The sequence below is a fragment of the Propithecus coquereli genome, unplaced genomic scaffold (assembly GCF_000956105.1).
Source record: "Propithecus coquereli isolate 6110/MARCELLA unplaced genomic scaffold, Pcoq_1.0 Scaffold508, whole genome shotgun sequence".
NCBI classification, from domain to species: Eukaryota; Metazoa; Chordata; class Mammalia; order Primates; family Indriidae; genus Propithecus; species Propithecus coquereli.
In genome coordinates this window covers 1195425-1221381 of record NW_012150930.1, presented here as the reverse complement: position 1 = coordinate 1221381, position 25957 = coordinate 1195425, and the positions used below count along the sequence as shown (strand labels likewise).

The 25957-nt window shown below is 37.0% G+C and overlaps 2 protein-coding genes across 2 annotated transcripts in view; one reads left to right on the top strand and one right to left on the bottom strand.

The window, feature by feature from the left end:
• RBM48 (RNA binding motif protein 48) overlaps window positions 1-6211 on the bottom strand; it is an 8020-nt gene extending 1809 nt beyond the window's left edge. The window contains exons 1-4 of the mRNA XM_012656557.1: window positions 6068-6211; window positions 5337-5527; window positions 3419-3564; window positions 914-1482 (exon numbers count right to left, since the gene is read on the bottom strand). Coding sequence (XP_012512011.1) covers window positions 914-1482; window positions 3419-3564; window positions 5337-5527; window positions 6068-6196 — 1035 coding nt within the window. The 5' untranslated portion in view covers window positions 6197-6211. The remainder of the gene's footprint in view (window positions 1-913; window positions 1483-3418; window positions 3565-5336; window positions 5528-6067) is intronic.
• Window positions 6212-6466: 255 nt separating this feature from the next.
• Window positions 6467-25957, top strand: part of PEX1 (peroxisomal biogenesis factor 1) — a 43589-nt gene continuing 24098 nt past the window's right edge. The window contains exons 1-10 of the mRNA XM_012656554.1: window positions 6467-6685; window positions 11998-12141; window positions 14085-14168; window positions 14772-14886; window positions 14985-15745; window positions 17130-17249; window positions 20312-20435; window positions 20974-21077; window positions 21975-22057; window positions 23223-23359. Coding sequence (XP_012512008.1) covers window positions 6557-6685; window positions 11998-12141; window positions 14085-14168; window positions 14772-14886; window positions 14985-15745; window positions 17130-17249; window positions 20312-20435; window positions 20974-21077; window positions 21975-22057; window positions 23223-23359 — 1801 coding nt within the window. The 5' untranslated portion in view covers window positions 6467-6556. The remainder of the gene's footprint in view (window positions 6686-11997; window positions 12142-14084; window positions 14169-14771; window positions 14887-14984; window positions 15746-17129; window positions 17250-20311; window positions 20436-20973; window positions 21078-21974; window positions 22058-23222; window positions 23360-25957) is intronic.

The following is a 25957-nucleotide window of genomic DNA, read 5'->3' as shown; positions in this document are numbered from 1 at the left end:
GCCACCATGCCCGGCTAATTTTTTCTGTATATTTTTAGTTGTCCAATTAATTTCTTTCTGTTTTTAGCAGAGATGGGGTCTTGCTCTTGCTCAGGCTGGTCTCAAACTTCTGAGCTCAAATGATCTGCCTGTCTTGGCCTCCCAGAGTGCTAGGATTACAGGCGTGAGCCACTGCGCCCAGCCTCACCATTTTCTATTGCTATTTTTTTCTTTTTTTTTGAGATAGGATCTCGCTCTGTCACCTGGGCTAGAATGCAGCGGCATCATTATAGCTCACTGCAACCTCAAACTCCTGGCTCAAGTGATCCTTCTGCCTTAGCCTCCCAAGTAGCTGGGACTACAGGTGAGCATCACCAAGCCCGGCTAATTTTTCCATTTTTTGTAGAGATGCTCAGGCTGGTCTCAAACTCCTGACCTCAAGTGATCCTCCTGCCTTGGCCTCCCAAAGTGTTAGGATTACAGGCATGAGCCGCCATGCCTGGCCTTATTGCTATCTCTATTACAGAAGCAATATAATAATTTTGAATTTGATGTAATCTGTAATAACTTTGAATTTAAGAGAAATCATAATTTTCCTTTTCAACTTTGGCTCATATTAGAACTATCTGGGGAACTTTAAAAAAAAGGGGGGAGGCCTTGGGCTCTACTCTCACATATTGATTTAATTGACTAAAACCACCACTTTAATATTTTATATCTACAGTGATATAAAATATGTGTTTGTTGTTTAAAGCAAGAATTAACAGTATCAAAATAAATGAATGTTAGTCAAATTCAGTTAATTCAACAGAAAAATTGTAGGAAAAATACCTAAAAGTGAAAAAAAATTACAATACAAATAATTCTCCATTTAGTTACTTGTTAGTCCTATAACCAAATTGCCTCTTAAAACAGTAATTTAAAATGACCTTACCTTTTTAAGTTTATTCCGAATTAAATTAGCTGTTGTATTCAATGAGTCGTCGTGCATATCCACTTTAGGTATGTCTGGTAATAGAGGCCCAATCATAACCTCATTACTACTCGTGCTTGTTTCAAGAAAAGTTCCAAGTTTACGATCATCTTCTCTTCTTCTTTTCCGCTCCTGCAGTTGTGTTGTCCTAGGCATAAATCTGTCAGCCGCCTCTGAAGAAGTAATAGCTTTTTGTGTACCACAGTAGGTCACTGAGTTTTTAAAAGTGTTCATCTGTATTTTCTGCAAGGAGTCACTGTGGTAACAATGCTGTACTGTTTCATCATGGTTTCCACCATCCTTAGAGGAGTTTGATGCTCTGTCCACATGCTCCCTGGATGAACACGTACATTTTGAGGAGAAATAACATAAAGGCAATTCACAAGAATAAGGAAGACTAGGATTTGAGTTCCCTGTACAAGTGTTCAAAGCAGCTGCACAGAATCCAGACATCTCTGAGTGGAAGTCTTGTTTAAAATCTTTTGTGTCTTTTTGCTCTGCAACCAGTTTCTTCTTTGTCATGTAATGGTCTTTATATTACAATAAAAAAAATGAGGGGAAACAGAAGCAAAAATGGCTCATTTATTGTTTTCATCATTCAGAAACATATAATTTTAAAAACAAACATCACTTTAAACTGTTAACAAATTCAACGCAAAAAATTTATTTCTTGGGCAGGGAATACATTCATGAATTTATACATTTAAAAGCTAAAAAGAATAAAAAGGTATCTAGTGTCAAGCTTCACCCTTTCCTTGCTCCCCACTGGCCTGGTTTCCACACCCCATAAGTAATCACTATTCTTTCTTACTTATCTGTCCAGTATGTCTTACCTTCCTCCTCCTACCTATACCTCTCTTTCCACTAAAAAAAGTAACCTGTAATATCCATTTCTCTGCACCTTTGCCTTTTCCACTTAACTGTAGGTCTGGTAGAGTTTTTCCATGTCACTACATACAAAGCTTCTTTTTTAATGGTTCTAGAGCATTCTACTACATGGATTTATCATGCTGTTTAGTTGGTGGTTTTTAGTTATTAAAGGAAGCAATATCCTGGGCCCACTTTTAGGGCCTACACAGGCCTCTTCCATGGTCTACCCTCCCAAAGGCAGATTGCACCACCAGAGTGAAGTGTGAAAAGATGAAATTAGCTATCTGTTGATGAATGTTAGTATTAATGCATAGTAGGTACATTATCTTAGTCTCTCTACCTTTGTATGCTTTGAAATGTCCATAATAAAAGTTTTTAAAAAGTGAGACTAAATATACAAATGTACCAAGTAGATGCTAGAATGCTGCAAATGAAGAGAGCTTAATGGAATGTTAGAATGGATTTATCGAAAAAAGAAAAGAAAAAGAGCTCAATTAAAGTAGCAAAAGCCAAACAAGTCACAGTTTAAAAACACCATATCACCCTGCCACTTAAAGCTGGAGCAACATGAATTCTAAGGAAGTGAGGAGCAGGGCAAAAGGGTCTTAAAAGGAAGGGGAACAAAGAACAAAGATAATATTACACTAGCCTTCTGTCACAAACACTGAGATGAATAAAGCAAACAGTGAGCTCCGGACAGAGAATCCAAAGATGGATTTTAATCCCTATTTTGCTCCTAATTTATTTCTAATAATATAGGCCACTCATCTTAGTTTCCTTACCTATAAAAATTAGGACACAAATCAGATAATCTGAAAGGTCTTTCTCCACAGTAATACTTTGTAATTTCCTTTGCCACACTAACATGCAAGTTTTTCTGGTGCCAGTTATTTACATATCTCACAAGTTAAAGTTCAATGTATAAAACTGACCAGGGATTCTCAACAGCTCTCTTGCCAGAATTCTAGGTAAGCTTTCCAAGGGTCTTCCCACCTTACTTCTTTTTTCCCACTGCTTTCTGTGACTGATTACAGAAGGGGTCTGTGGGGCAGTTAGCCAGCTGGTCAAAAGTAAAACTTTTCCATGATTAGTAGCTAGAAACTAGGCTGGCTGCAAATCATAATTCCTTCTCAAGGCCTTCAGGTCAAAGCCTTAATTCCTCACATGGGACACAGCCCTTCATGATTCACTTCTTAACCACTTTTCTAAATTTCTCTCTCACTGAAACCTCTGTGCTTTGTTTATCCTGTACTAACCATAGTTCCTTAAATACATGATGCTCATTTATTCCTCTAGGCATTTTAACATGCTGCCTGGCTCACCTCTCTCTCTCTTCCTCTCCCTCGGGATAATGTCTACTTACCCTTCAAAACTCAGCCACTTCTCACATCCTATAGAAAGTTTTTCATGAACCAACATCTCTCCCTTTCCAACCCACATTATGCAGTATGCTGCACAGAAACCCTGCAGTTGACACTTAATAAATATTGTGATTATTATTTACTTGCCTCTCCTCTCACCAGACTGGGAACTGCGTGATTGTATACCTAGCAGAGTCCCTGACATGTAGGAGGCACTATAACAGGCTTTCCATACCTTTATTTTTAGTAGTTCTCACCATATATACCTTTCTTTCTTCTAGTTTTTTTCTAGTTTCTTCAACTGTTTCAAATTCTGGAGCATAGCACACATGAAGCAATCCTCCAAAGAAACTCTGTTCATCCATTTTTCTCTTGGCTGTCCTGAATAGAAATAAGTGTTAGCATGGTTTATTAATCTAGATTTACTTCAGATGAAGTTTTAACTTGTATACAACAAACACACAGATACACTGATCTAAAGAGCAAAGTCCAGCTTTGCTAAATGTATATACATCCTATGGACTGGTAATTCAGATGCTCTGCCTGTGGATGATGTTGATCCTACTGACCCAGTATGTACCCTTAAAGCCTTCCCCTCCCTCTCCCAATAACGTTAGCACGTTTTGACCTAGGCCACCCACACATATCCAGACTTTCTTTAACTAAGGACCCAGGTGGTTGGCCTGAGGCACATAAACTGTGGTCATAAAATAGAGCTCTTCTCTGTGTTAAATGGTCCTTGAGAGTTGGCTCATACCCATTTTAGCCTTTTCAGCACAATGTGTACCTATAATGGGATTCGTATATTTAAAAAATCAAATTAAGGACCCTATAACTGTATAAAACTTTCAATAACTGATGAGATATTGAATATATAACAACTAAACAATGAGAAAGTAAGAAGAACGTTATTCATTCAATAAATATTTATGGAACATCTAGGACTGGCCAGGAACTATAAATAAGTAAATTTAAGTACTTCTGTGTTCAGGGATAGCGATGAGTATTTATTGAGATTTTACCATGTGCCAAGCAATGTCACAAGTGTTTCACTTGAATTAACACCTCCGAATATGATGAAACTGAAATACTGAGACAGTATATAACTTGGCCATGCCCATACACTAATTTGTAGAGCTAGGATTCAAACCCAGATGTCTTAACTCCCGAGCCTACTAGACTAGGTGCTGTGGAAAATACAAAGCTGTAGAAAATATGCTTCCCTAACGAGGGGGAGCTGGCAGGTTGGTTTGGAAAATGAGATGACATATAACAACTGCCTGAGAACAACACATGACTCCATAAAATCAAGTGCTTTGTGGCAGACTATGAGTTCTACTGATAGCACAGAAAAGAAAATGTGAATTCTGATAGCCAAGGGAGGATGGGTCTCAAGAGCAGATTAGTGACAACAATAGGGATCAACATAAAAACAGATAAGGCATTGCATACTTCAGCCTCGTTGGAGCAGAGGGTTTATGTGATATAACCTCAAAAAGTAGGTCTTTTTACCATACAGATTTTACAGAAAAGGAAAACAGGCTTAACAGGGTTAAACAACTTGTCCAAGGTCATGAAGCTAAGAAGCAGTGGGACTGGAAAACTTACTCCAAACCCAATTTTTTTTTTTTTTTTTGAGACAGAGTCTCACTCTGTCCCCTGGGCTAGAGTGCCTTGGCATCAGCCCTGCTCACAGCAACCTCAAACTCCTGGGCTCAAGCAATCCTCCTGCCTCAGCCTCCTGAGTAGCTGGGACTACAGGTGAGTGCCACCAGGCCCAGCTAATTGTTTCTATTTTTAGTAGAGACAGGGTTTCGCTCTTGCTCAGGCTGGTCTCGAACTCCTGACCTCAAGAGAGCCTCCCGCCTCAGCCTCCCAGAGTGCTAGGATTACAGGTGTGAGCCACTGTGCTCGGCCCCAAACCCAATTTTTAATCTCCCATAACACAGGATAGAAAGTGTTAAACATAGGAATGATGTGATGGAAATAGTGCTTTGGTAGGGTTTAATCTTTAAAAAGACTGGAGGAAGACACAAGTAATACAGGGCCATATTAAGTTACTGGGTAATTTAGGTATGAATGAGGGAAATCTGGGGCCAAAATGAGAGGAATAAGAATGAAGAAAATGAGACATTGCTTAACTTGCATATTACCTTGCACTTCGTAAGTTCATAAACTTAATAAGATAAACTTCAGTAAAGTCTTCTGCTGGGTATTCATCTAGAGCATTATACTGTTCAATTGCACCATATAGAGCAAATCGCTCAACTAATTCTTTCATGGCTCCCACTGCAGGAACTCCTTGTATTAACAAGTACCGAGATTCCAAATTGATTGTATATACCTAAAAGAAATGCAGACTCATTAAACTATTTCGCAAGTAAGCCTAGGACAAATCTGCCCCTATTTTTAAAAAACAGAGCTTTGAAAACAACAAATAACCTGTTCAAACCAGTTAGCAAAACACAAAAAATAAAAATTTTGCCACTCGCTTTGCATAAAGAGTAACACATTCCACATGTCAGGGTATCTAACTAAGGCATATAACCGACTACCTCAGTCGACATTTTTTTCCAGAAGTTGGTTCGGTAGACGTCAGTGGGAAGAGTCACTCAACAAATATTCACTGATTACCACGTGCCAAGCAATATGGTAAACACAGAAGAGCCAAAGACTAAAACCCAGCCCTATTCTCGTGGAGTTTATATTCTAATAGTTGACCAAAGGGGTGGTGAGAAACTTTGGTACTTGACCTGGGGTTCTTCACGCCATCGCCTCGAGAGACAGACCTGACAGTAGCCCTTATTTACGTTAGTCTGGCCATGTGGTGCTTGCGCTTACATATAACTACCAAGGATAGCAAATGAAATCGAAATCACTTTACCTTGACAGCACGAGGCCGCCGTCCCTCTCGGTATTTGGCTCGCGTGTCGCATACCTCCCTCTGGACGTGATGATCGAATAAGCCCCCAAGCTCCCCGCCACTCGACGCCATCTTGCCTGCTTTGGTCATCTCGAGAAGAACAACATCCGCTTTGCTGACCTCCGGTTTATCCAATAAGAGAGCGGGACGGGTCAAAGCGTGTCAGGATTGGCTGAAGAATCGACAGCGTCGGCTATCGTTTCCTGCGAGAGAGGACTGGGTGGACGAGGTGCTGCCTCCCAGCGGCTCGGCGGAGAGGCCCGGTGGGTGACAGAAGCTTGCTTGTCCCACAGTCTGTAGGCACGCCGCGAGACGCGCCGCTGGGAGAGGGGGCGGGGCATCAAGGGGCGGGGCCGATCGATCTTTTCGGGCTCCGACGCCCTCGGCCTGCACGGGCCGGGGTCAGCCAGAGCGCTCAGGTGGGGCACCCCGGAGCGGTGCTTCTGGACCATGTGGGGCAGCGATCGCCTGGCAGGTGCGGATGGAGGCGGGGCGGCAGTGACTGTGGCCTTTACCAACGCTCGCGACTGCTTCCTCCACCTGCCGCGACGCCTCGTGGCCCAGCTGCACTTGCTGCAGGTAACACGCCGTCCTCGCGACGCCTGGACTTCAGTCTCGGGTCGGATGAGGCCGAGGCCTTTTAGGGACTCGGCGGCCGCTCAGGCCTTTGTGCGCAGCGGGGCACTGGCTGCCTTCCGGGCGCCGCCGATCTGTGCAGAGGCCACACTGAGGGCCCCTAGAGGGCAGGGCCGTTCTGGGTAGTCTCTGCATCCCACACCGTGTGTAGTGCAACCTGGGACCGTTAACTTGTCCTATTCCAGGTCTTTTCACTCGGTGAAAATGGGCTTTGAAACAGCCTAATATTCTACCTCTGTATTCAGAAATATTCTTCACTCTAGATTGGAAAAGCTCTTGAGAAGTCATTTATATTTATTTTGAAAAATGTTTTACCTGCCATCGATATCCAGTTACCTGCTCTGCCGCCTTCCGGGCGTCAAAAGGAAGGGTCAGATTTGGTTTGCTGAGCCCCTGTACCTTAACAGGGACTGAGCACCACGTCCCACGAGCAGGAGAGGTGAATAAAATGATGCCTCTTGCCTGCATCGCTGACCCTCGGAACACAGCCGAAATGTGCCAGAACGTGCATTGGAATGATGTATACCTGCACATAACGTAGTTAGGATCACTTGAACCTCTGCGGTCAGTAGCCCTTCTGGACGTTGTGGTTGTGGTATTTCACAGTTCTCACCACTGCAGATAAACATTCATATCTTCATAATTAAAAATAGAGACACATGGTCTCACAAATTTGAGTGTGCTTACGGAGACAAAGGAATAGGATATTTGTAATCCTTAAAAATCCTAGATGCATGGTACCACCACTGGCTAATCCGTGCAAGAAATATTTAAGAGTTTGCAATAATTTCAAGCATCCCATCTTTCCACTTTAGCTACTTCCCCGTAACTATTTTTCTAGATTTTTTGGTCCATCTTTCAAAATATATCAAATTCAGCAGAATCCTTTCCCTTTTTTTTTTTTCCTTTTTTTAAGCATTAAGTAGGTAATCTTTTGGCCCTGACAATCTTCCTTCATAGCTGGAGAGGAATCAGTCACTGTCACCAAGTTCCAGGTAGAATTTGGCTCAGTGCTCTCTGGGTCAGCTTTGATGGAGATTTTCAATGTGTTTTCAAATCCATATCTAAGGAGTTTATTGGAATAAACTCCCCACCTAATGAATTTATAGGTATACATCCTCATAGTAACTCTAATTTGATCCTAAGATTTGGTTGTTATTATAATACCTTACATCCATCACTGTTTAAGAATTTAGCGGTCTTGATCTTTGTTTTAAATTTTGAGCCTTCAAGAATTATTCATAAGAATTAATTCATGGATATCTTTTTGAAATGTAAATGTATTCAGCCCTGGAACAAATTGCTGTTTCTATTCAGCCTGTATCAGCAGGATATGCCAACTTTTCTTTCCAATTATTAAAGTAATACATATGTTTTATAAAAAATTTGGAAAGCATGAAAAATTATTAATGAGAAAATAAAAATTATCAATGAGAAAATACCCATAATTTCAGAACCTAAAGATAACTAATGTTGTCAGTTTAGATTAAATCTTCGTTTCTAATTTTTATTTTTAACAGAAATGAGGTCCTACGTACACACATATAGTTTTGTGTCCTGCTGCTTTCATATAATGTTGTTATGAGTGTTCTATTTTGTTAAAAGGTAATCATCATTTTAATTGGTTAATTAGTAGTCTAGCACAAATTTGCCATAATTTTAATTGTTCACTGTGATTGACCATTTAGATTGTACTCAATTTTTAGACATCAAAAGTGATACTGTAATTACATTTTAATAAAATGTTAAAAATAGCACATCTTTGTTTATAAAACATTGTTTTAATTTCTGGTTATTTAAGATTGGGTTAGAGGGCATAGATAAAGCAGAAAAGTTCACCAGTTGGGAGTTTATGGGTTGAATTATTTTATTTGGGCTGAAGCATTGAATACTGTTGTAGATAATACAGTAATGGGAAGAAGCTTGGAACAATGGTTTTCTGACCTGTGTCAGACTTAGTTTGAAGCTTTTAAAAATACAGATGTTCTGGTCTTTCCTCAGACCTACTAAATCAGAATCTTGGGGAGTGGGCTTCAGGCATCTGTAATTTTGAAAATGTCTCCAGGCTTCTTAGATGCATAAGAGTTCAGACGCACTGTTCTTGAATCATAAAATGTTAGTGGTGGAAAGGACCTTAGGTATCTAGGGCATTAACATTCTAAGGGAACTAGCACTCCTAGGCCAGTATCATTTCCATGCAGTTGATTTGCCATCTTGTCTATAGTTTAGTCTACATAATCCAGTTTAGCCTTCTCACTCTTTTTTCTATAACCAGTCGCCTTCCCGGTTCTGTTACTCGTGCCTTTCCTCCCGAAAACATTTTTCCTCCTTCTGTGCAAATTCAATGCCTTTAAAAAGACTGCAGTTCTACCTCCTCCACATATCTTTTCAATTCTCTGTTGCCCACATTTGTCTCCTTTTCAAAACATCGCTATTGTGTTTATGTGGCACATCTCATTTGTTACACTCAGTTATATGTTTCAAGTATAGTCTTCTCTTGTTTACCTAAATCTGTATTTCAGGATTGGGTACCCAGTAGATGCTTTAAGTCAGGATTTCTCAACCTTGGCACCGTTGACATTTTGGGCTGGATCATTTCTTGTTTTGGGGGCTCTCCTGTACATTGTAAGATGTTTAACAGCACCCTTGGCCACTATCCATTAGATGCCAGAACCACCGCCCCCTGCAATTGTGACAACCAAAAATGTCTCCAGACATTGCCAGACGTCCATTGGAGAACAGAATCACCCTGGTTCAGAACCACTGCTTCAGCTCAGTTACCTTGTCCAGACTTGGGCTCAGGACTTGCCGTGATCACAACAGGGGGAGAAGATTCATATCCACGCTGAATCAAAACAAATGAACCTAAATTGCCATCCAGATATGGCCACACAGTTTGTTATTTCCCTAGTGTTAGCAAGAGATACTCTAAGGCCTGGGAATTCCTAAGGCATTCCAACCTATGGTTTCACCTGAAGATTTCCTTTGCAGTGATACTGGTACCACAGTTTGGACCAGAGCAGTTAGTCAGTTTATTTGCTGATTAAACTCTTGAAAAAGAGGCTCCTTTCCGGCTCTTTCTTCCCTCTCTCTGAATAGCCAGGGGCTCTGTGGTTCAAGTAAAATGTTTTTCACATAAAAATGAACTCAGAACATTAGTCTGCAAAGTTTACTAAATCTAACTAAGCCCATGTTATGACTTTATGGAGGTAGTTACTACATTTTGACCAAATAAATAATTGAAGTATTTTCCTGTTTTATAAAGTTGAGTTTTCCCTTTTTCAGTGAGCTGGTATAGTTCTCTTTTTTGATGTTTCAGGCATGTTGCATATTTCCTGATTTAATGTCTCTGGTTTTAAAAGTTTCTTCATATGAAATAGGAAGAATTGATCTGGATTATATATCACTGACTGATGAAACCCCACAGAAAGCATCTGGGGGCTTGGTCACCTTCACACTTGCAACCTCAGCTCATACAGTTACAGCTGATATAGTAACTTAGGACTTTTGATTCCTAATGTAGGGCACTTTCTACTTTATCAAACTGTACTCAGTTGAAATATTTTGTCAGGCATAACAGGTGGACTGTTCTCTGAAAATTGTTAGAAAAATTACACAAGTAAATGATACATGATAGCTGTCTTGTATATGTAAAATTTTAATAATATAGTTAATTTCAAGTACATTATATTGTGCTCAGAAGTGACTCCAATGTCCTTTGAAATTCGTCCTATTTAAAGAAGCATAAGCCGTCTATACCTAATTTTGAGCTAGTAAAATTTCATGTAAATGAATGAATTTGATATTTAATATTTTAAATTAATTTTGATAGAAATAAATGAATTTAATAATACTGAAGTTTCCCGATATAATAATTCTTGATGGCTATTAAATCAGATATTTACTTTTTATTAAAAAATTATATATGTGTAAAAATGCTCATGATGCAATATTGAGTGAGGAAAAAGGATATTAAATTATTCCTATAATATACAACTATGTAAAAAACTTGCACATAGAAAAAAGGATTAGCAAGAAATAGACAAAATTATTCACATGGTTATCTTTTTCTGGAGGGAATATCAGTAATTCCTTTTTTCCTTTCAAGTTTATATATTTTCCAAGGTTTCTATAATGAGTTTGTAATTTTTTATTGTGTTTTTTTTTTTTTTTTTGAAACAGAGTCTCACTTTGTTGCCCGGGGTAGAGTGAGTGCTGTGGCGTCAGCCTAGCTCACAGCAACCTCAAACTCCTGGGCTCAAGCGATCCTCCTGCCTCAGCCTCCCGAGTAGCTGGGACTATAGGCATGCGCCACCATGCCCGGCTATTTTTTTCTATATATATATATTTTTAGTTGTCCAGATCATTTCTTTCTATTTTTTTAGTCGAGACGGGGTCTCACTCTTGCTCAGCCTGGTCTCGAACTCCTGACCTTGAGCGATCCACCCGCCTCGGCCTCCCAGAGTGCTAGGATTACAGGCGTGAGCCACCGCACCCGGCCAGAGTTTGTAATTTTTTAATCATAGAAAACACTATTTTTAGTCCTTGGCCACAAACTTACATATTTTATATATTTGTTCTTTCAATGAGAATAAATTTTATATTTTGCTTTTTTTAACTTATATTTCCATAGTTCTGTGAACCTTTAAAATTATTATTTAAGAAGCTAAATAATACAACATTTCCGGAAAGGTACAGACAATGCTATTGACAGTAATTACCTCTGGGAACAAGGACATGTCTCCACATTTTATCCTTTTGTACTTTTTGTGCTTTTACCATGTACATTTATTACTCTTCTAATAAATAAGTAAATAAATACGGGATTGCATAATCCATCTCATTGGTGTTTCATAATTCTAAAGCTATGTTTTTATATATTATGTTTTTAAAGATCTTGATAAATTTTTCTACTTCTGTACTTCTATATAATTGTTATATATGGCTCAATGACTGTGTAAGTTCAATGACTACGTATTACCATTTTGAAGTCTGAAATGTTTGAATCAGTTTATGATGCTGTCATAAGAATATAAGGGTATTGGTTTTATTCATTAGCATCACCAGCACTGGGTTTTGGAAACGATTATAGCTTTTGAAATGCTATGACAAATGTGAATAACAGCAAGCCATCAACTATCTATAGAACTCTTTTTATATGTGTGGATTACAATAATGGTTTATTTTTCTGTGAATCTAGAAAAACATGTAAAAACTTTTAAAACTTTTCACCCTCCCTTTTCTCATGTGAATAGAATCAAGCTATAGAAGTAGCCTGGGGTCACCAGCCTGCATTCTTGAGCTGGGTGGAAGGCAGGCATTTTAGTGATCAAGGTGAAAATGTGGCTGAAATTAACCGACAAGTTGGTCAGAAACTTGGACTCTCAAATGGGGGACAGGTAAGCACATAATAACTTTCTTCCAATGTCACATAATATAGCAATGGAAATAAAAGTTCAGATTTCTTTTTTAAAGGCAGTGAGATAACACCTAACTTGTATGCTGTTATAACTAGTCTAGGATATTCCAGTTGATTGTATTCGTTAAGTCATTATTTTGTAATTTACCATGCTCCCTACTTGATTTTTTATTTTACTATTTTACTCATTTTCCATATCTCTAATTTTGTTTTTGATGTTATTTTTCCTTTCTGGATTACTGGGTTTTACTTACTATTATTGAACTTTGTTTCATTTGTTTCTGACATATTTTCTAACCTTCAGTGGTCTTATATGATTAAAAAAATCAATTTTATACAGGGTTATTATTTTTTCACTTTTTTCTTCCCTTATGAATTTAATATGCTTAGATTGTAAACTCGCAGACTTAAAGCCCTATATCTATTTTCTGTTTTGTTATGTTCATCCATTTATTCCTTTAAAATTTTTTAAGCTATAGAAGTAATAGGTATTCATTATAAATACTTTACAATTGAAAGTAAAAAATGAGTTTTTGCCTTTCCCTAACCCCAGCTTCAAAATGAATTTTACCTCACAAAATATGTCAAGTACCTTTCCATGTATTATAAACAATGTGCATTGAACCTCTCTCTGTAAATGATCCTGTATTATAGCAATGCCAAGACACCATCTCCCAAAGAATCATTGGTAGAAACAGAAAGTGGGCTGGCTAGCCCAGGAGTCCTTAGTTTCTTAGTGGGCAGTGTTAGGTTTGTTCCAGGTGGGAACCCAAAAAGTATGTGATCATAAAGCCTGTGAAACAAAAGCCGCAGGAGTCTGGTGAGGGGGTGGGGGTTGTAAATCTAACTTTGACCACAGACGGCTGCAGCAAAGCCCGGCATTCCTATCCCCCTAATAAGGATGAAGCTACCCCATCCCCTATCTCTGCAGGTGTTGCATATCTTCCCCCCAACCCCTCCCACCCCGCCCCAGGAAAAATCCTCTATAAAACCCAAGGCTTTCCCCTCCCTTGTGGTGGATGCTCTTTTGGCCTCCACCCATCTGCACCCAGATGTTCAAAATATACAGCATTTGGCTACACATGAGGCTTTGTGTGTCTCCTGCCTGCCTGGACCTAACAGGCAGGAGTTTCCTTGTGCTTCCTCACAATCAGTCATCCTATTCAGTAAGGGAGACACTGCAGGGAAATTCACTAAAAAGTCTGGGGTGAGGCACTCAACGAAATTCTGCCCCACTCCACAAAAGCTGAGAGGAAGGGCTGGTTACCTAGAGCATTTAACATGCCAAGCCTTTGGATGTTACTCCTTTAAACCATGGAAATGCCTATAAAAGGGGGAAGGAAGTAAGATGGTGGACTCTAGCTTATTTAAACACACTGGCATTTCTTGTATCTGTTAAAGTGAGATGGTATTTGTTTTACTTTACTTTTAGCTGTGAAAGATTTTACTTTTACATAATTGTTTCTGATCTCTATTTCAGTGTATTTTTCACTTTTCTAGAAGCAGCATGGCTTGAAGTTAGTTATAAAGTTAACAGTTGCAAAACATCTAGAAATAATGAGAGTATATGTTAGATCAAACGATGACTTGGTAATATTGCCATTTCTCCTTGTATTTTTAACTTACATTTCTTTCTTTTAATGATTATCTTTATTTATTTTTGAAAAACGTGTTACATTAGGATGTATTTTCCTTTATTCTATAATTAGTTGTGAAGTAATTTTTCCTAAAATGCTGAGTATATCAAGGCCTAGCTAAGTATAATAAATATTTGTCCCATGAAAGAATACATATACGCATTACACACACTAACATGCACTCTGTCACTCTCACTCACCTAAAAAGATAAAAAAGTAACTTCTTATATTCTAGGGATACAGAAAAGTCTTTTAAAATTAGTTTTAAATTTTTTATTTTTTCTAGGTATTTCTCAAGCCGTGTTCCCATGTGGTATCTTGTCAACAAGTTGAGGTGGAACCGCTCTCAGCAGATGATTGGGAGATACTGGTAAAAAAAAATTAGATAAAAATATCTCATTTTAAAGTTAAACTACTTCAAAATATCAGTGTCTTTAGATTTCTGAGAATTTCGTTGGTTTGAGTTATAAGAGCGAATTGATAGAGATCTAATGTACAACATGAGGACTATAGGTAATAAAATTATACTGTGGATCCCAGTGTGCTGGCTCACGCCCATAGTCCCAGCTACTCAGGAGGCTGAGGTAGGAGGATTGCTTGAGCTGAGGAGTTGGAGGGTGCACTGAACTGTGATCATGCCATTGTACTCCATCCTAGGTGACAGAGTGAGACCCTGTCTATAAAAAAAGAAAAAAAATTTGTACTGTATTTGTCACGTGAAATGGGTAGATTTTAGCTGCTCTTGCCACAAAACAAAAAAATGGGTAGCTATGTGAGCTGATGGATATGTTAATTTACTTCACTGTAGTAACTTTTTTACTATCTATACATATCTCATAATATCATGTTGTATATATTAAATATATACATGATGAAATTTATTTTTTAGAAAAAGAATGAATTGATATTTTCTTACTAGACATGGAATGGACAAAATGTAAAGTCAATTGATCTTTTTGTCTGTTGGTTCTAGGAGCTGCATGCTGCTTCCCTTGAACAGCATCTTCTAGATCAAATTCGAATAGTTTTTCCAAAAGCCATTTTTCCTGTTTGGGTTGATCAACAAACTTACATATTTATTCAAATTGGTAGGTGCAATTGCAATACTTGCTGTCATACTCTACACTGTAGCACTGAGTCCAAAGTAGAGACGAACATGCACTCATGAACTTTATTTTCTACACAGTTGCACTAATGCCAGCTGCCACTTTTGGAAGGCTGGAAACTGACACCAAACTCCTCATTCAGCCAAAGATACGCCAAGCCAATGAGAATACATTTTCAAACACAGATGATGCATGTGGAAAATTTCATAGTTATGGAAGATACCCAAAAGGAATGACAAAAGAACTTCAAACCAAGCAACTTCAGTCAAATACTGTGGGAGTCACTGGATCTAATGAAACAGTGTCAGAGGTTCCAGTTGACTCATCATCGATACCAGGCTTATGGACTATGATAGGAAATATTTTTTCTTTCGGATCTAAGAAAGAACAAGAGACATCCTGGGGTTTAACTGAAATCAGTACGTTTAAAAATATACAGTCAGAGGTTGTTCCTCTAGGCAATATTTTCAGAGTATGCAAATCTCAACCTCCCAGTGTACGTAATGCATCAGCAATTTCTATGTTTCACAAACACTGTGCCATTCATGTATTTCCATGGGACCAGCAATATTTTGATGTGGAGCCCAGCTTTACTGTAACCTATGGAAAGCTAGTTAAGCTACTTTCTCCAAAGCAACAGCAAAGTAAAACAAAGCAAAATGTCCTGTCACCTGAAAAAGAGAAGCAGATGTCATTGGATCAAAAAGATACTAGCTCAGGTCATAGTCAAGAATCCGGTAAGGCCTGTGTGCTACAGGTAGTCTGGAATGGACTTGAAGAATTGAAGAATGCCATAAAATATACCAAAAACATAGAAGTTCTCCATCTCGGGAAAGTCTGGGTGGGTATAAATTTTATAATTCGGGGGAAAATTTATGTTGCTTAAACCTCCCCAAATTATGAGTTAGAATATTTTATATATAAATCAAAAACCAATAAAAAAGAAACACTCTCTAAAGGCAGTGGGTGGTGGCACATTTCTGCTTATAGGGTAAAATCCCAGTTTGGGTAAAGATTATATATTTTCTGGCCAAATAAACTTGGACAGGTACAGGCCCAGAGAGGTCAAAATTACTTGCCTGAGGTTGCATAGCTAGTAAGTGATAGAACTAGGATTCAAGCTCAGACAGATTGGCTCTAGGGTTCATGCTCAGCATGGAGTGCCCTACAAAGCCTCACATCTTTAATGCTTGCAGATTCGTTCCCAAGTTCTTGAAAGCAAAGAAAGGACTTGTTACATATTGAGGAAAATGCCCAGTGTAGGGAGAGAAACATGGCATGAGATAACCTTCCTGCTGCCTGTGGTGGCACCTGGACCGGAATGCACCCAGGAGCTGCTTACCCTGCTGGTTTCTGCTCTTTTAACTTGTGTATAACTGGGAGAGGAAGGGAAGAAGGGTAACTAGTGTTCTACTCCCTCATCCTGACCTCAAATATTAATGCTAAATTTGTATAATATGAGTTACCTGCCCCATTTATTTTAACCTAATTTTGCACCACTGTGAAGTGAAACTTCATATTGATAAAGGGAGGAAACTGTTAGGAAAGGGAAGAAAAATAGGAAGGTAAGTTTGTCCCTTGTAGATATTTTTTACTCTCAGAGTTTTACCTGTGACTTTTATGCAAGTAATTTACAAAGCTTTAATCTCTTTGGCCTACATTTACTAAAGCTCCAACCCATTATTTTCTGTTAGCTTTAAACTGTTAATTTAGAAGATACTGCTGCATCCTCAAATTAAAAATGTAGAACTTATGCTGCACTTATGAATTACTTGGTTCTGCCATTAAATGGAAATATCCTTTGATTTCCTTGAAATTGTGTGGTAAAGATAGGTTGAAAAAGTGCTGATGGTTAAAGTCCCGGGAACCACACTGAGATAGCAGTAAGAAGTCTGCACTTCCCATTCTACTTTAAAGGTTGAGGAACCATAGACAATGAGAAGTGACAGGAGTTGAAATCGAACAGGCTTGACTTGAGAGACCAGAGTCGATCACTTGGAGATACGACTAACAAGTTAACGTTTATGATATTTTGATCTAGCAGCCTAAACAAACTATGAGTTATTGGGATGAGTTGGGATGAGTTATTGGGACAACTGTGAGTTATTGGAATAGCTTCTACAATTTCACCTGAATTCATAGAGGCTAATATCAATATTTATGCTATGGAATTTCTTAAGCTTTGAATATATTTATATTTTTGTTAATTTATTTTTAAATTTTAGATGCCAGATGACCTGATGAAGAGACTAAATATAGAAATGCATGCAGTAGTCAGAATAACTCCAGTGGAAATCATCCCTAAAATTCCAAGATCTCTGAAGTTACAACCTAGAGAGAATTTAGTGAGTTCAAATATTCATGTTATATCAAAATTCTTTTAGAGGTGTTTTAAAATTTCTAGTTGCTTTAGCTAAGTAATAAGGATGCTGTAGTCCTTTTTGCTAGAAGGACAAAGATGTCTTTTTTAAATTGTGTTAAGATATATATAACATCAAATATGCTATTATAACCATTTTTAAGTATACGATTCAGTGTCATCAATTACATTCATGATGTTGTGCAACCATTACCACTACCTATTTCCAAAATTTTTCCATTACCCTAAATAGAAACTTTGCACCCATTCAGCAATAACTCCCCATCTTCTCCTTTCCTCAGTTCCTGGTAACCTCTATTCTATATTGTATCTCTATGAATTTGCTAATTTTAGATATTTCAAGTAAGTGAAAGCATATAATATTTGTCCTATGTATCTGACTTAACATAATGGTTTTGAAGGTTCATCTCTGTTGTAGCATGTGTCAGAACTTTGTTCCTTTTTATAGCTGAATAATATCCCATTTTGTGTGTATGTGTATACATATATATACACACACCACATTTATTTATCCGTTTGTCTGTTGACGGACACTTGGATTGTTTTCACCTTTTTGGCTACCGTGAATAATACTGCAGTGAACACTGGCGTACAAGTATCTGTTTGAGTTCCTCTTTTCAATTCTTCTGGGTATATACCTAGGAGTAGAATTGCTGAATCATATGGCAGTTCTATGTTTAACTTTTTCAAAAGCCAAGAAGTCTTTAATAAGTGATAAACATATTATATAGTGCCAATGCAAATATGGATAATTTTGGCTTTTAAGACATTGGTATTTTTGCCATATCCATGTAAATTTTAAAAATTTCTGCCTTATTTTAGTATGAATATTGCAGCTTAAAAGAGCGCTAGACTGTTTTACTTTTCAACTCAGTTAATTCTTTGGAAACTAGCAGGGTCAGGAAATGAGATACTGAACTTAATTTAAAAATATTTTTAGGCCAGCCATGGTGGCTCATACCTGTACTATCAGTACTTTGAGAGGCTGAAGTGGGAGGATCACTGGAGCCCAGGAGTTCAAGAACAGCCTGAGTAAACACAGTGAGACCCCATCTACACAAAAAATAGAAAAATTAGCCAGTGTGGTAGCGCATGCCTGTAGTCCCAGCTACTCCGGAGGCTGAGGCAGGAGGAAGGCTTGAGCCCTGGAGTTAGAGATTGCAATGAGCTATGATAACGCCACTGCACTCTACCCCAGGCTACAGAGCCAGACCCTGTCTCAAAAAAAAAAAACAAAAAAAATCTTTTTAATAGAATATTATCATATGTACCAGTTTGAGTTAGCAGTTCTCAAATAATTATAATATAGGAAAATTACTATTGTATTATATGTTCAAGAAAGGCAACACAATTTAATCTTTCTCTGGTAATTCAGATAATACTTTTGGATCTTTGAGATCATTATGGTCATTATGCCATGGAAGAACCAATTTAACAACTTTCTAGTAGATGAAATACCAGATAAGATAGCTTATATTATCTGGAAAAGAGAAAAACAAATAGAAAAGTGCCATTTCTATAACAATATGTAATTGAGCACTTAACGCATTGGCTATACAGTACACAGTGCTTTATAAAATGTTTTATTTTAACTTTTTGTTTATAGGTAATGGTGTTTTTCAAATATCAGGTCCCTTATGTGAGAAAATAATAAGCCATTGGTCATTAGATATGGGGTTTTTTTGGTCTCGGTAATGGGATATACTACAGAATTTCTTTTCTATCCTGAGTTGCGTATTTGGGTGGAAGCTTTATGACATTTAGCAGGCCTCTCTGGGCTGTAATTATATCACTTGGGACATGAAAATGTTTGATTCTAGAAGAACTGGGAGTTGCTTTCTGATTCCAAAATTTTTTATTTAAATAGCTCTCATTTGTATTTTATAACTTCAGTTAGGTCTTTAATCCCATTGCTCAATAATATCCAAAGAAGTAACTATTTCTGTGATTTCTAAGAATGGGAAAATGATGCCTTTTCTTAGCTAGCCTACTTTAGATAGTGGTCAAAACTGACAGCAGATCCTAAGCTTGACTCTGGATGAAGAGAGAACAGAAATGGACCAGTTTGAGAAGTGGTAGAATAGAGGTTTATTTTCCTAGGCAGATATTAATCATCTTTTCTATGTGAATTTTTGTTATTTCAATTTGTATTAATGATTTTTAAAAGGTTTAAAAACTTAATTTTACTTTAAAAGTTTTAAAAATTAGCAGTGTTTTTTTTAAAATTTGTATATACCTTTGAATTATTTATTACTGCTCTACTTACTGAGTATTTGAGGACTGTGAGCAGTTTAGCAGGAAAAAAAGACAAGAAACAGTGGCATAAACATATAAAGGATTTATTTTTCTTATGTACAGGGACATTTGAAGGAGCTCATAGGTGGTTAAACCAAGTCATCAAGAATCTGTTCTCCTTTTGTCTTTCTCTTTGCCATGCTTAGCTCATAACTTTCCTCCTCTTAAATGCAAGATGCTTGCTATACTAATGGGCATCATGTCTGTATTAAGGAAACAGAAGGAAAGGCACAAGGCAGAGAAGCCTTCTCCTGGCAAGGTTTCACTGCCTTTAATTAGGAAAGGAAGCCCTTCCCAGGGATTGCTGACTCCTGCCATTGGCCAGAGTAATGCCACATGGATACGTGTCCACACACACATATGCATAGCTCCAAGCTGGGAATCTAGGATTATGCTTTCCTTCCTCTGTAATAGAGGGAGATGAGGGAGAATGGGGTTGGAATGGTTATTGAGTAAGCCACATTATGGTATGTGTATCACTGAGCATAGGGAAAAGGAGTATTTAAAACTTTTGACACTTAACATACATGTTTCTTCAGGCTACGCTGTACTCATTGTATTAACTGTAATATCAAATCCCAAATCTGTGTCTATAGAATATGAAAATCATTCACTGGCTTTGTTTGGTAAGATTTACATTTTATTAAAAAGATAAGATGTTAAAATCAGTGTGTTAAAGTTAGGTTCGGATATTAGGATAATTCATTATTATTCTTTTCTTTCCTCTGGCAGCCTAAGGACATAAGTGAAGAAGATGTAAAAACTGCATTCTGTTCATGGCTACAGCTGTCTACTACCACCATGCTCCCTTTGATAATATCAGAGGAAGAATCTATTAAGCTGGGCATTAAAGATGGTGGGTAAATTTGTTATTTTGACATTTTTTCTATTTAAATAGTCGTACTTTTTTTTTTTTTTTTTAAGAGACAGTCTCGCTTGGTCATTCAAGCTGGAGAGCAGTGGCATGATCATAGCTCACTGCCTCAAACTCCTGGGCTCAGCTGATCCTTCCACCTCAGCCTCCTGAATAGCTGGGACTACAGGTGTGTGCCCCATGCCTTCCTAGATTTTTGTATTTTTTTTTTTTTTTTTGTAGAAAGGGTGTCTCCCAGGCTCGTCTTGAACTCCTGGCCTCAAGTGATCCTCCCACTTCAGCCTCCCAAAGTTCTGGGATTATAGGCCTGAGCCACTGTGTCCCGCCAATTGTACATTTTTAATTGTTTTTCCAACTTGTGTGACACATGTGAACAGTGAAATATAATAATGATAATTAAACAGTAAATTTTACATATTGCAGAATGCCTTTCATTTAAATACATTTGACATTTAAAATCTTAAATTATTGCATCTCAGTTTTAGTACTAACTCTCCATTTATTACTTTCTTTTTAATAGGGTTGAAGGAGTTTTCTCTGAGTGTAGTTCATTCTTGGGAAAAAGAAAAAGAAAAAAATATTTTTCTGTTGAATACCAATCTGCTGCAGAAGACCACAATACAAGTAATTACATATTACTGAATATTTTATAAAATAACATATGTTAAATGTGATTAATAATAAAGTATGAATTTCCTTTCAACACCTTACATCCTGAAGTATATAAGAAACCCAAATGATAAGAGTAAGGAATAACTTGATTTAAAATATTTTATTCTATAATCTCTTTAAATTGTCTATACAAATTATTTATCCTGAATTTACAAACGACTGTCTTAGCACAATTAAGTTTCAAGAATAGAATTGATTGTGCTAACTGGCAAATGGATCATGATTTAAAATTCTTCTATCGAAACAAAAGAAAACTTAGTTGTAGGGGTTTGATTTTAAAAATTCATTTTTTTTGTACAATTTTACTACACATATTTTTTTGACAATTCTTAAATTCTCAGCTCTACACAAATATTATCAGATCAATTTTCTTCCAGAAGTATTTTAGGAGTGGTCTTTTGAGAATATTATTTTTTAGTTAGGCTATACATTCTTGTCATTATAGAATTGATAATGCTGTAGTCTAGTTGTTTAGAATTTCAGTGGTTTGGAAGTAGGCGTTATTTCTTTATTTTTGAAATATAATTGAAACAATACAATTCAGAGAAGATACAAATGTAAGAATTGTGAAAAGAACAATTGTGAAACAAATCAAAATTGCAAATAAAGATGTATCTGTTAAATGTGTTAAGAAGATGACATTCTTTCTGCATATTGACCATAAATATTTATGTTCCCTGGATGAGTAAATTGTTATTGTCAAGGGTGTTTTAAGTAATGATCTTGCATGCGTAATTTATCTGTTCTCTCTGGTGTAACAGAATCAGCAATTCAGTTTTCTGGGACCCTAGAAAAACAGGCAAAAGACATACTTTGAAATGTAAAACTGATTTTTCCTTGCTACTATAGGTCCTTCTAGATCCTATGGTAAAAGAAGAAAACAGTGAGGAAATTGACTTTATTCTTCCTTTTTTAAAGCTGAACTCTTTGGGGTAAGAAGTTATAGCCAAACTAGTATGTTTAAAACAGAGACATGTTTTGGCAGTATCTCTGGCAGGGTTTTTATGTGTAAATATTAAAGTAGATGTTAATGTCAATGAATGATCTTACTAATGCATTAGTAGATATTTTTTCAAGGATTGTCTCTATCTTCACACCTAGCTTAGTAATTTGCCTTATCTTCTTAGATAACTGAAAGTCTGAAGCTTATTAGAAATTTTACTTTGAAAGTTGATTTGTGAGAAGAAAGCAACTAAATATTATCCAGATCATATGTGCTTGAATAAAACAATAATTCTTGGAGCAAATAAGTATGTATTAAAGGTTAAATGCAAAAACATTAATTGCATGTTCAAAAATATTTCAAATTAAGTTATTCCTTCACTATTTTATATTACTGCATAATTGGGATTATTTGTATTTTTATCAACATTTAGAAGAAATCTAAAAAGCTCCTCTTAGTTTATTTCTTATGCAATATGAGAATCGCATATAAACATTACCTCTTAGAATTCTTCACAAGGCTTTTGGTAGATGTAGTAGTAGTGATTTGATTTCCTATAATAGTATTAGCTGTAAATGTTTTAGTAAAAGGATTAAGCCATAAACTAAAAATGTTTCAATATAGCACAATATTCATTAATATAAAGTAAAATCTCTTCAGACTCTAATTTTAGGAACTTATTATTTCTATTATCATAAATAAAGTAGCAGTCAGAGTCAATACGTAGGTTAAAGTTCACGTTTGTATCATCTACAGGTTGAAACTGGATTTCAAGGTGATGTTTAAGCAGAAATACGTTTTCAGTTACCCCAAGTACTTCAGAAGCACCCATTTGTCATTATGTTGATTACCAAACTAAAAGTCATTTGGGGGTGAGGGGGTGTTTGTGTGTGTTAAGACAGATTCCTTAAGGAGTTCTGTTAGGGCAAAACTTTTAGTTACTGCACATGTTTGAAAGTAATAAAATTAATTTTAAAAGCTGTGAATCAGATTTGGCATTAATATTTGCTTTCTCTCAAGTATGGAAGCATTTCTAAGATTTTACTCTTTTAAAATTCATTAACTAGATTGAGAAGGAAAGTTTCAGCATTTTTTATAGCTAGATTTTATCCCGCTTCAGTCTTTTATCGTGTAACAATTTATGTATTTTGCAGAGGAGTGAATTCCTTAGGCATATCCTCCATGGAGCACATCACTCATAGCCTCCTGGGACGCCCTTTGTCTCGGCAGCTGATGTCCCTTGTGGCAGGACTTAGGAATGGAGCCCTTTTACTTACAGGAGGAAAGGTGTGTGCTTAAAACGTGCTCATTTTCAGTAATAACTTTTCATTTCTCTTTCTTTGGGTTTTGGTCAGCTAATAAAGGGTTGTTAATACAAGATATGGAAAGCATTGCTTTATTCACTTATATTTTTGTGTGCCTGCTATTAGGTATTAGGGGAGTGCAAATGAATAAGACTGACGTTTTTCCTGCCCTTTTTCTGTGTCAATTGATACAATTATATGATTTTTCTTTTTTAGGCTATTGAGAGGGTGCTGGTAGGGTTGGTTGACTTTCAAATGTCGAATCAGCCTTGCATACCTGTAATAAATCCCATTTGGCCATGGCATATCATTCTTTATACATTGCTGAGTTCCATTAATATTTGCAAAAGTTCTGTTGAAATTTTTTGTATCTCAGTTTATGAGAGATAATAGTTTGTAGTTTGCTGGTTTTGTACTGTCTTTGTCTGGTTTTGCTATCAGGTAATACTGGCCTCTTAAAATGAGTTGAGAAGTATTCCCTGCTCTTTTGGCGGGGGGAAGAGATTGTATAAAATTGGTGTTCATTCCTCTTTAAATGTTTGGTAAAATCTCCAGTGAAACCATCTGGGCCTGGTCATTTCTTTATTAGTTTTCAATTACAAATTCAATTTCCTTAATGGTTATAATACCATTCAGGTAATCTCTTTCATCTTAGCTGACATGTAGTTGGTTTTTTTCAAGGAATTGGTCCATTTCTTCTAAGTTGTCAAATTTATCAGCATACAACTATTTGTCGTATTCTCTTATTATCCTTTTAATGCCCCCAGGATCTATTGTGATACCTGTTACCTGATACTGGTGATTTGTATCTTCTCTCTCTCTTTTTTTTTTTTTCTTTTTGAGACAGGGTCTTGCTGTGTTGCCTGGATAGAGTGCAGTGGCATCATCATAGCTCACTGCAACCTCAAACTCCTGGGCTCAAGCAATCTTCCCACCTCAGCCTCCCAAGTAGCTCAGACTACAGGGACACACCACTGCACCCAGATAGTTTTTCTATTTTTTGTAGAGATGAAGTCTTGCTCTTGCTCAGGCTGATCTCAAAGCAATCCTCCAGCCTTGGCCTCCCAAAGTGCTAGGATTACAGGCATGAGCCACCGCACCTGGCTGTCTTCTCTTTTTAATCTTTGCTAGTCTTAATATAGGTTCCCTGTCTTTTTTAAGAGCTTACAGTCTTATTCTCTACTAATGCAGTATTGTTTCCAAGAGTACAATGTGGTCTCTGTGAGTGTTTGTGCTTTTTTAATTCAAAAATTACACACCTGTAGTCCCAGCTATTCAGGAGGTTACGTGGGGAGGATTGCTTGAGCCCAAGAGTGCAAATCCAGCCTGGGCCAACTCGGTGAGATCTAAAAAATAAATTAATTAAGTAAACAGAATAAATAAAATATAGTAGCTACTCTGTGTGTATCTGAATTATCTATGTCAAGTTTCAAAAATGCATCATTGTGGTAGAATATTTATTTTGGAAACACAATATCCTACTGTCTCAGAAACCAGACTTTCACAGTCTCACCTAGGGGTAGCATAGTTAATAGGAAGAACAAGCAGAAGACCTGTATTTGACTCCTTCCTCTGCTATGTTACTTACTGGCTATAACTTCAGGCAGTTTAAGTTTTAGTGGCTCATCTGTGCTCTTTAGGATTAACTTCACTTAAGGGAGATAATATGTATGAAAGAGCTCTGTAAACTAAGAAGTACTGTACAAAGTGAATTACTTTGAGACAGGAGAAAAGGCCCCTGACTAAGGAAGTGATGATGACAAGTGGGGCCTATACCTTAGCACCCATCATTTCTTTACTCTTTGGAGCCATTGACTTTAAATATATGTGCAATTCTGTAAACTATAATAATGGTAGTATTTGTTGAGTGCCTCCTAAATTTCAGACTTTGCATATCAAACTTGGTTGTTTTCTAGTCTGCAGTACCGAAAACAAAATATTAGAACTACACTAGCAGGGCTGTTAGAGCTAGACAAAGGACAGTAGTAAGGAATGACGGTAGGTTAAGGAAAGTGACTGATATTAAAAGAACTATAAAAACCTACCAGTGTTCAGCCTTTCTAGGGGGCACTATGGCAATGTTAATATGTATACCTTTTGATGTAGTAATTCCACTTCTAAGAGTATAATCTGACAGATAAGTAAACTTGTATGTATATCGATGTTTATTCTAGCTTTATTTATAATGGTTAAAAATTGGAAGCAACATAAATATACACTAGAAGGGATTTGTTAAAGATACTATGGTTCAATACATCCCCACAGTGGTGGTGTACTAAGGAGCCAGAGCAGCTGTGTATTTGTTGACAGGGAAAAAGGACAATGATTTATCGTTAGGTAAAAAATAAGATTCTGAAGCCTCATGAATACTATAATCCTGTGTTCATAAAATGGGTGTGGTGTGTCTGGAAAGATGATAAACAATTGATGATGGTTACCTCTGTGAGTTAGGATAATTACAGAAGTTTTTTTTACCTTTCTTTACTAAGTATTTACAATTTTGTATTTTTACATTTTTTTATAATGAGGAAAAAAAGAAAGCTTTTACTTGGAAAAAAAAAGTGTACATTTGACCCAGCATGGTG